General features: G+C 39.9%; 1 protein-coding gene across 1 annotated transcript; it reads right to left on the reverse strand.

Moving 5' to 3' along the window:
* Window positions 1-2,195: 2,195 nt before the first annotated feature.
* Window positions 2,196-10,147, reverse strand: LOC114244335 (uncharacterized). Its single transcript, XM_089731433.1, has 6 exons — window positions 9,705-10,147; window positions 8,546-8,652; window positions 7,807-7,912; window positions 5,745-5,835; window positions 3,910-4,012; window positions 2,196-2,291 (listed from the first exon to the last, which is right to left on the reverse strand). The coding sequence occupies exons 1-6, from the start codon at window positions 9,826-9,828 to the stop codon at window positions 2,196-2,198; spliced, it is 627 nt and encodes a 208-aa protein (XP_089587559.1). The 5' UTR covers window positions 9,829-10,147.
* Window positions 10,148-11,957: the final 1,810 nt, after the last annotated feature.

Below are 11,957 nucleotides of genomic sequence, written 5' to 3' on the forward strand. Positions count from 1 at the left end.
GGAAGATTGCACATTGAATTGTAATCTTTAATAACATATAATAAAACATATAATAAGCCCACTGCTAAGAACCGGCGAGAAGCTCAGTGGGTCTTACAGCAACCAATAGCAAATAGAACTAATAGGACCTCTAGATATGTCTTTTATTGGAACGAAGTTCCTTATTTGGCGATGCGGAGCGGTACCCCTAACCAGGAAAAAGCGTCCGTAATGTAAGATTTTTATTAGTAATGCACACAGTGTACGATTGAACTTTGTAATAACGTACAAAAATAACATATTTTTTTTATCATTCATTGACCACGATCTCAGAGCGTTTGTTTGCGCAATACACTAACTCTTATGCAAACAACCGTGAATGAAGTGTATCACAATGAGTTCGCACGTTACCGAATGACCGTGGGTTGTTGCGAAACCTCCAGTTTTATTTTCTTTATACCTCGAATAGAACTTAACATTAATATTTTTATAATAAGGAACTTCGTTCCTATCCGGTGTCCCACGACACCACACATCTTTTTATTGCTTAGATGGGTGGACGAGCTCATAGCCCACCTGGTGTTAAGTGGTTATCGGAGTCGATAGAAACCTACAAAGTAAATGCCGCCACGTACCTCGAGATATGAGTTCTAAGGTTTAAGTATTTTTTGAGACCTGATTCAAATATAAGGATTAATGTGTGTGTATTATAATTTTTTATTTTGAAATTTTTGTTTAAGACTCGAGCGAAACCGGAGCGGGCCGCTAGTCTATGATAAATATATATCATACCCACACTGGATAACATCCCTACAACGTATCAGTTTAGAAATGTTATCTTTAATGTCCAGTATGAATTGTTATCTGCGCGATGAAGCGATCGATATTATTGTATTGTGTATTTTGAGATATAAGTAACTTATTGAACAGATTTAAGTCGTTATGACCTAACACATTCTTTTTTAATTTTTTTATTGTATAGAAAGGTGGACGAGCTCACAGCCCACCTGGTGTTAAGTGGTTACCGGAGCCCAAACATCTACAACGCAAATGCCGCCGCCCACCTTGAGATATAAGTTCTAATTTCTCAGTTTAGTTACAACGGCTGCCCCACCCTTCAAACCGAAACGCATTACTGATTCACGGCAGAAATAGGCAGGGCGGTGGTACCTACCTGTGCGGACTCACAAGAGGTCCTACCACCAGTAAGGGCGGTCTTAGTCTTAACAAATTAAGGAAATGCTTGATTTATGATCGCGAACTGCTTCCGCGATGAAGGGATTTCTTGGTACTCTTTTCCGACATTACGTGAAGTCCGCGTAGTTTGTCCTTCTCATGCTGTATAGGAATTTGGAAGGAGTACTACATGCCGCCTGATTTTGACGACTGAACCCACCTTGGGAATGATATCGTTGTTATTACACTACGGTAACCAGGAGAACTCATTTAGTCACCTTTCGCGAACCCCCGGGAAAGTATAGGTCGGTTCACTGCTGAATTGCGAACCTTAATGCTACTCGACGAAGGAAGAATATCGTGTAATAAAAATCAAACCCGTCATAAATTATAATTTGCGTAATCACTGGTGGTAGGGCGTCGTTGGGGTGAGCTGCGCTGTCTTGTTGCAGTGTTAGCCGCGGTAAGACCTTGTCCACTTAGGTTCTGACCTCGAGGGGACAGACGCTGGGGCCAGAGTATAGGGCAATCGTTAAGTGGATAGGGTCCTAAATTCCATACCCGCGGCCGGCTCCCAATGTCTGCCGATCGTTCAGTCCCACATATCCCGTGCGCCCCTTAGGCGCGGGGACCTCGCAGTGGGCTCGGCCTCCTGAGGTGAAGGATTCATGGAACGGAGAACTCATGTCTCGAGGTGGGTGGCGGTTTTGTGGACTCCAGCAACCATTTAACAGCAGGTGGGTTATTAAAAAACATGCTAAAAACAAGTGCGAGTAGGCATCCACTAGATCGACCTGGAGAACTTGAGGGAAGTTGAGCTGAGAGGATTTGACGCCTTCATTTTGATCTATGAGGGATTTTATGTCGAATAGTATACGTCTTACCGTTGATAGTTTTGATGGCGCATACATCTCTGTCAATTGCGATAACATAGCAACAGAAAAATACCCCCCCCCATCAGCGAGCAGATCGCGTGCGAAGATCCTACCCCCAATACAAAAGATGGTATCAAAAAAACAAGTTAAAATACACCAAGGAATTTATTTGAGCAACAACAGATATATTATGAAGATATGTTTTGAGATCAGATCCGCCATTTTCTGTCCCGACGAGGTGTCCGCTACTGGAGGCTCGGTCTGGTGAAGGATCAGGAGGTCAGCTATGACGGAACGATCATCACCTAGTCTTAGCTATAAAGCTGCTGTATCATCATCAGTAACTGTCGCGACACCGAATGTTCCAGTTGAATGTACGTTTTGGAGATGATGGAATTGATGGTCACAGAACGAAGATACCAAACATTTTTTTTTCTTATTGCTTAGATGGGTGGACGAGCTCACAGCCCACTTGGTATAGTTACAAAGGCTGCCCCACTCTTCAAACCGAAACGCATTACTGCTTCACGGCAGAAATAGGCAGGGTGGTGGTACCCACCCGCGCGGACTCGCAAGAGTACCACGAGTAATAAAAGCGAATTAATTGATTATTTATTACGACAATACACTTACTTACACGGTGATCAATTAAACATCTTTCTAACTTAAGTTTGTCTTTGTGCGCCGTCAAATTTAGAATCTTAATAGCGTATTGCCACAAAAATAGAATTGAGAATCTCTGCAGCCGCTTAAAATATGGAGGGTAGAGAAGTAGAATAAGCAAGGAGTGTTATCTTGTATAGGGACAAGTTAAAGTTCGCCTGTGAGCAGCAAATTGTTGTTGGAAGCCTCACCGAAATAGCGCTAGTGTAGGAAGTGGGAATGATATGAATATAGCAGTTTTAAACAGAGCGAAGTGTGTCGGGTTGAAGTGAAGTGTGCTAGGTTAATGGCCCCGTTTTTAAAATCCTTCCACTTGCTACTGTGGCGCCATCTTAATTGGTTCCCTCTCAGCGGACGCTTTTTAATACACTGAGATGGTGCTGATCACTGTTTATTCTTACTCTCCATAGTTTTTGAAGTGAAACTTCTTTAGAATCGTTGTTATTTCAAACTCGATGAAACGAAAAAATAAGTCCGTAATGTTTTTTTTTAATACAGCGCCATCTATGAGATTTTTAATACTAACGTGTGTATGAAACCTCTTGTGGTGAATTTTAATTTAGGATTATACGTAAAGTTAAAATATCAATTCACAGAGGGCGCTACCTCATACTATAAAAGATGATTTACAATTATTTACTAATGACAAAATTTTACATATACTTAGACATTTAGGATAATTGTATTTTAATTTTTGAAGGTTTCACTTCTACCATTTGTGAATGGCACACATGTATTTTTTTAAGCATCGTCTATCAATGTCAATTTTGACGTTATGACAGTTGACAGTTGAATTTGACGTTTGATGATAATTCATGAACGGTTTTTATTGCCCGTGTAGGCAGACGAGCATACGGCCCACCCGATGGTGAGTGGATACCGTCGCCCATAGACTTCAGCAATGCCAGGGGCAGAGCCAAGCCGCTGCCTACCGTACCGGCAGCCCAGGGCTCCTAAAAGCCACCAAAAAATACAATATTATTTCGTTAATTTCACTGAATCAATCAAATAACAAGTCATTCTATTGTTTGTTTGATTTTTTTATGGTTAAGCTTTTCGAGGCTCTTTTTTTTATTGTCTTTGTTAGGCAGACGAGCGTACGGCCCACCTGATGGTAAGTGGTTACCGTCGCCCATGGACTTCAGCAATGCCAGGAGCAGAGCCAAGCCGCTGCCTACTGCTTAATACTCTCCACTATGTTATAGTAAGGTTTTACCAATCCCAATCTCTGTGTGACTTTATCACAGCTAATGTCATCGACTGAGGTCCGGAACCTTTCGATTTCCTCTCGACTGTTCAAATTTGGTTGAAACTTGAAGCTGAAAAAGAAATGTCTTTTTTGGAACACCCAATTGGTTTTTGAAGTGATATCTTCTTATAGGAGGCTAAATCGCATTTTTTTTTCATTATTTTTTAGGCAGACAAGCATCCAGCCCACATGATGGTGAGCGGCTGTACCGGGGTTCGAATCTTGCTGGCGGTAACCGAATTTTTCTAATTAACTATTTTTCTAATTAACCACTTCTTAGTTCAGGTTCAAGTATATTTTACATGATAAACGAAATCCTGTTAGAAGAATTGAAACTTAAGATAATTATAATTTACTTAATTAATTTGAGATATAAGATATGGAGCTCAAAGCTTGGGTCAGGAGGCCATTCTGATGTCCATGGTCTTAGTACTGTTTGTTACGTCGGTAAGAGTAACGCCGTCTATCGCCGAATAGTCGAACGAATATCGAAGGACCTAGTAGCACCATGAACGCTCGAGAAGTACAACGCTATCTGTTGTAAGATAGCGGAAACACAATACTAGACTTTTGTGGAATATTCTCGACGATTCTAGGGATTTCGTCTCGATTATAAAAGCGTTGCAGGGATGGCACGCAGTCGGTTAGTAATCAGAACTACTCGAAGCGAAACAGCGAACGGATCACTTGAAGCGAAGCGAATTAAGTGTTTGTGGGTGTTTTCAGTGTTCTAATTGGTGAATACAGTTTTTAGTTGTACTTTGGTGGCACATTTATTTATCCCGAACCCCAACGCGTAACAATACGAGAGGCCAGATCTTCGCTAGTCTATTTTATAAGCTAAAAGAAATATTGGTTGTCTGTAATGTCGGTTTGCTCTGACGTCACGCGAGGAGAGAGATAAATGTGTCACAAGCCAACGCTAGGGCCGATCGTGCCTCTCTATCGCTCGTTCCACGCTCTCGCTCGCACGCTCAGGGTCGGGCGGAACGTGACACTTTTTCGTGCTGGTAGCCAGCGTTTGTTAATTTTTAAGACTTTATCACATCAATAAGTAATTATAAATACACATGCTTTAACAAAAACTGACTTCAAAAAAAAAAGATATTTCAAAACAAATGAATATACACTAAAAACAATAATCATCGAAATCGATTGGCGTGATATTGAGTTATTGAGTTACCTATTCATCTATTTGTTGCGCACGTACTTAATGCGAATTTAAGACTTATATAGTTTTCTCATGGATACCATTATCAGAACTGGACTTAACTGAAATGGGGACACGGGAAGCGTCAGCTTTTGTAATAAAAAAAGAATCATCAAAATTGATTCACTCAGTCAAAAGTTATGAGGTAACAAACATAAAAAAAAAACATACATTCGAATTGAGAACCTCCTCCTTTTTTGAAGTCGGTTAAAAATAAAAACTTCAGAGGTGTCAAGGGACACCCGGATGGAACGAAGTTCCTTTCGATTAATTAGTGAAGGAATTGTAATTTTTTTTTAAGTTATAATAATAAATTACGGCATTATGAAGAAGAAAAAAAAAAAACTATGAACTAAATTACTATTGTTGAAACGCTATCTCGAGAAACTGTACTTATTACGCGGACCAATCGGATACGAGCAATGTCACGCGATAAGCGCCTACACGTTGATTGGTCAGAATGACGGATCTAAAAAGTGTCGTGACAACTTTTCGTAACAATTTTTTCCGTCTAGCCCCCTTTCACAACGCGCGATAAGGAACTTCGTTCCAACATGTGTTACATTTTATTTACTCAATTACATATACTGACCCCGACGCTCTGCTCCTGGCGATCAGATTACCCTCCTCCTTGTGTACAATCGTGGAGCTACTATCCGCTTCCGAGCTATCTGTTTGGTAATCTAATAAAATATAAAGGTTTTAGTTAGCCCTTTCACGGTCATGTAGTTCACTGGTGCCCTACGCGGTGCACTGAAGTAATTAAATTGACTAGAGGTTCTCCAGTACTCGAAATTCGACTATAATTAATTGGAATTGTATAATGAGTTTGTACACTATTATAATTGTATTTTATACTTCTATACTCACAAATTTCGCCAAGGTTACACTATAAAAGATTATTAATAAAGACAAACAATATTTAATCTATTCTCTTTTTTTTTTTTTTTTTTTTTTTTTTTTTTTTCTATTTTTTTTCTATTCTCAATTTGACAACAGACGTCAAGAACAAAAGTTTGAAAATAAATAAATAGTATGCATGCGTGTGTGCGTCAAATACATGGTATGTAGTATGTGTAATGTTTTCTTTATTGATTTAATGTATCTTGTATGCATTATTTAAAAAAATATTAGCATTGTGCACTTCTTCTCTATATTCTCTGTAAGTGTGGAAAATTTCATACTCCTCCGTCCGCGCAATTTTCGTAAAAAGGGATACAAAGTTTTTGCTTCACGTATATAGATTTCTGTTTACTAAGGCGCCTGGATTGCCTAACTTTGCTTTCTTTTGTTTGTTAAAGTATTTTTTAGTCTTTTAGGTCTTTTGCAAATAGATTCATTCTCGTTACAATTCGGATTCGTCTCTCTCAGAGTCTACTAGATATATATAAAATTGCTGTAGCATGTCATAGTGCAAGAGATTGCTGTAAGTGCCTGTAACTGGCTTACACATACAAGTACTTAATTTTATGCATGTTAATTTTAAGCTTGAATGTTTTGTGTTTATTGCTGTTGGTGTGTCTAAATAAATAAATAAATACCGACATTAAGGGATTAGCTTTTTGAATGCCATACTAATGTTACGCCGGTAAGAGTGACGCCATCTATCGCCGAATAGTCGAACGAATATCGAAGGATCTATTAGCATCTAGAACGCTCGAGAGGTACAACGCCATCTATTGTCAGATAGCGGAAACACCCAATATTCGACTTGTGTGGAATATTCTCGATAATTCTAGGGATGTCGTATCGACTATAAAAGCGTTGTAGAGATGGCACGCAGTCAGTTAGTAATCGGAACTACTCGAAGCGAAACAGCAAACGGATCACCTGAAGCGAAGCGGAAGAAGCGAATTGAGAATTTTAAAGTATTTGTGAAGTGTTTTAAGTGTTCTAAGTGCTAGTACAGTTTTAATTTGTAATTCTGTAGAATTTTTATTTATCCCAAGCCCCAGCGCGTAACACTACTATGTTATATTGCTCATACTTCTGTATAGCTATCTGTTCTGGCATAGCTTATGATATCTAATAACAAAGAGTAACACATCAGGCCGTGTTGTGTATAATACTTTGATTTGACTTTGATGTGGCATTGTTCGTATCCATTAACGGTGTTTTAGGTACCACAAGCACCAGTCACCATCGCACAACACCAGGGCTCGACGAGCGAATTAACCCATAGACACAGCCCACTGAGTTTCTCGTCGGATCTTCTCAGTGGGTCGCGTTTCGGATCCGGTGGTAGATTTTGCGAAGCGCGGCTCTTATTAGGGCCAGTGTTAGCAAACTCTCCAAGGATGAGCCCCGTGATGAGCTTACCTTTGGTGAAGCTAGTATAATCCATCGAAGTTACCAGAAATAGATTTTTTATTTTGCTTAGTTGGGTGGACGAGCTCATAGACATCTACAACGTAAGTTCCGCCACCCACCTTGGGATATAAGTTCTAAGGTCTCAGTAGGCTGCCCCGCCCTTCAAACCGAAACGCATTACTGCTTCACGGCAGAAATAGGCAGGGCGTTGGTATCTACCCGCGCGGACTCACAGGAGTTCCTACCACCAGTAAAAAATAGATAGGATAAAAACCAAATATGGTGGGTATTTCGTTTTAGCGTGTTTTAGTATTGGGCGCGTTTTTAGTTTCCGCACGGCTCACCCGAATTATCTTTGTACATCTCAGCTAGTTCCTTCTCGATTTTGGCCTCATCGTCGACAGAGGAGTTTGTGGTTTCCGCTCTGCTCATAGCCTTAGCCGACGCAGTCTGTAAAGTGCTCAATCAGGTTTATCTACTGACGGCGTGGTGCTGGTCGAGATTCCTCACGAACACTGTTTTGGTGGGACTGGTTGTATCGTCAGACCTTTGAAGTTCTATACTGAATGGCGTATTCACGTTTTGATATCTTTTTTGCGTTGTTGGATGGACGAGCTCACGGCTCGTCTGATGTTAATTATATTAATTGCCGGAGCATAGACATCTATAACGTAAATGCCACCACCCACCTTGAGATATGAGTTCTAAGGTCTCAATATAGTTACAACGGCTGCACCGCCCTTCAAACCGAAACGCATTACTGCTTCACGGCAGAAATAGTCAGGGCGGTGGTACCTACCCGTGCGGACTCACAAGACGTCCTACCGCCAGTAATTACGCAAATTATAATTTTGCAGGTTAGATTTGGATGTCTACGGAATCCTTAGCGGTTTTTGTATTGTTTAGATAGTGGGACGAGTGGGTGGTTGGTTATCGCCGCCCATGGACGTCAGCAATGCCAGAGGCAGAACCAAGCCGCTGCCTACCGTCAAGTATTTTCTATAGGCCTCGTTTGAACATGTCATAGCGCTCGGGAAATATCGTCTTGAACAGACTCATAGCACTAAGTTCTAAATGACGAACCGTGGAGGATTTATTGGTTCCCCCCTTCGTTCCTGGACGCAAAGTGGCGCTGGTTCCGTCTTCGTCATTTTCAGCCGACGGCTCCTCTTCGAGGCCCGGGGGTAGTTCTGTCAAGGGATAGTTTTGGCATGGAATGCTTTCGAAATTCTTTTGATTGGTATGGTGGCTCTGCGGTCTTCTGCTTCAGCTGAATGAGTGGGTGAGCTCAGAGGCTCTGCTGGAAAGAACTTACTAGCATCTGCCCTAGCGCCCTCAAATGAGACCTCATAGTTCAGAGGTTATTTCTTTATGTAGATGCATATTGCATCAGAATCGCGAGTTGGAAGAAAAAGGGAAAATGGCTGATGGCTGCTGCTGTAAGCACTATGGACGCTATGAGATACTGATTGTTAAAGGAAGGACCGAAATAAACAGAGCTTGCTCGTATTTTCAAGGCGTCTCTTCTCATAGAACTTCATTTACATTGACTTTTTTATTGCTTTATAGTTTTAAGTGGTTACCGGAGCCCACAGACATCTATAACGTAAATGATGCCACCCACCTTGAGACACGAGTTGTAAGGTCTCAGTTTTAACAGTACAACGGCTGTCCTGCTCTTCGAGCCGAAACGCATAACTGCTTCACGGCGGAAATAGGCAGGGTGGTGGTACCTACCAGTGCGGACCCACAAGACTACCACCTACCACCAGTGCTGATGCAAATTATAATTTTGCAGGTTTGTTTTTTATTATACGATGTTATTCCTTCATCGTTGGAAGTAAATCGTGAACATTTGTGAAGTATTTCATGTTGCACGTGTTGTGTGAAATTATAGTGTTATATGAGACCAGGAGCCAGTACAAAAAGGACAATAAAAGCAAACCTTGATGACGCATTGGTGTGAGACGCGGTCCGAAGACTAAGCTAAGGTCTGAAGCCGGTCATCATCATCATCATCAGCCTTAATCTGCCCACTGCTGGACAAAGGCCTTCCCCAATGCCTTCCACACAATGCAGTCCTCCGCCTTCCGCATCTAACGACTTCTCGCCGTGCGCACTAAATCATCGGTCTACCTGTTCGGAGGACCCCCATGCTCCTGGTACCCATCCGTGGCCTCCATTCGAGTTCCCACGGTCTAAATCGTCTTTCATCACAGCTAAAGCCTTACCTCTTACATACCTTTTATTGGGTTGTCGATTTCAATTATCTCCCGTCCCAGGCTCTCCGTCAGCGACTTAGCATTGTTATTCTTCGCATCAGCCAAATGGATCGTTAGGAGAACAAGAAAATGAATTAGACGCATTTCGTCTCAACGTATCGTCGCGGCCGTCTAGATACGCCGAAGGAAACTAGATGGTATTAAGTTCGTTTTTGTGTGCACAAAAACTTATTTTTTTGTTTCAAGTGAAAACTTTTTTAGTCGCGTTGCACACTTTTTGGTAGCGGAAATCTTATGGATTCGCGTCACCGACATTCTATTGATAAGCATTAAAGTAATTAGCTTTTTTTTCGTGTCTAAGCTGGTAGCCTTGAGAAAGTATGTCAGCGTAACCAAGCAAGTAGTTGAGATCACGGGGCTCAAACCTGATGTTATTGCTAAAATGAACCCTCGCAAGAGCCGTGCTTCGCAGAATCTACCACCGGATCGGAAACGCGAACCACTGAGAAGACCCGACGAGAAACTCAGTGAGTTATGTCTATGGGTTAATTCACTCGTCGAACCCTTTGAAAGCGACGGGTTCTATGAGAACAGTGACCGGTGCTTGTGGTACCTAAAAGCACCGTTAGTGGATCGCGAGGATCCGTAATGACGTGCTTAGGGCGACGTCAACGTGCCGCCTTCTCAAAGTGACGCCACAACTGAAAACACTTACTGATGGAGTCAAGTACCAGATCCACGTTCCTCATGAAACACGCTGATAATTCACTTTCGAAGCGGAGTTCTATTGATTCGAGTTCTATTGAGTTGCTCGCTCCGGGCATTTCAATATTGTAATAATTGTTATGTTATAATTACTTATTGTAAAAATGAATATTAAAAAAAATCTAATATTAAAAAAAAAACTAATATTTAAAAAAAAAAAAAAGACATGCCCACTGAGTTTCTTTCCAATTCTTCTCAGGACGGAGGCTAGTTCTTGTGAATTGGCGGTAGTTCTTTTGACGTTCAACAAGTATGTACTTTCATTTATGTTGAATAAAACTTTTGAAGTGAAAACTTCTTTAGAATCGTTGTGATTTCAAACCGGATGCAACGGAAAAAACGACAGGTAAGAGACACAAATACAAAAATGTGTAGGATGAAGCCAGCAAAGAATGAGACAGAAATATACATACTATTTAATACAGCGCCATCTGTGAGATTTTTTAATACTAACGTGTGTATGAAAGCTCTTGTAGTGAATTTTAATTTAGGATTATACGTGAAATTAAAATATCAATTCACAGAGGGCGCTACCTTACAATTATTTACTAATGACAAAATTTTACATATACTTAAGACGTTTAGGATAATTGTATTTTAATTTTGGAAGGTTTCACTTCTACCACGTGTGAATTGCACACATTTTGTTTTTTGATTTTGATTTTTTTTTATTTCGATGGTACAGTAGTTAGCGGTTCTGACTGTTGCAACGATGGTCGTGTTTTCTTTATCCCGCATCCGGCAAACGTTCGTGTGACGAACAATTTTGTTTGCTCTTCGTTCGAGTGTTTATTATCTATAAAATAAATAATAGTTTTAAAAAAACTAACAAAATACGCGGTTATAGAAAATCTAACTAAAAAATAAAAAAATATTTTTTAATAAATTTGAATTAAAAATAGCGTAAGAAAAAAATATTTTATTGTAAAAAAAAAGTTGAATTTCAATTGAATTTTTTTCTTTTCTTTTTTTTTTATAAATATTGCATTGTCATCGGTCCTCAATAAGTATACCAAATTTCGAGTTAATCCGACGTTTTGAAGGGGGTCAAAATCATGTTCAAAGATACCGTTACAAACCTACATACGTCTGAAGCTAATAAAATAAATAAGCCTTTATTGCTGTTAGAGTTTAACTTATTTAACTAAACATAAAATGATAACAATAGAGGTAAGAAAACAATAAAATTAACTTAAACTAAAACATATCTCGGCATTCGGCTTATCTCTCCTCTTGGCCGCTTGTCTTTCGACAAAAGCCTCCTCTAAGGACTTCCATTTGCTTCTGTCCTCTTCTATTACTATATTCTATCTGTTCTAAATAATAGAAAATAAATTTTAATAAATTTGAATTAAAAATAGTGTACCAGTATCAGTATCAGTAGTTATAAATATTTTATGAACAGATATGAGTAGAAGGGTTATTTTGATAATATCCTAAAAAGCACCCCACGCTTTTTTTTACAATAAAATAATTTTTTCTTCAGTACAAATTTATTAAAATTTATT

This window comes from Bombyx mandarina, chromosome 11, assembly GCF_030267445.1.
Source record: "Bombyx mandarina strain Sakado chromosome 11, ASM3026744v2".
NCBI classification, from domain to species: Eukaryota; Metazoa; Arthropoda; class Insecta; order Lepidoptera; family Bombycidae; genus Bombyx; species Bombyx mandarina.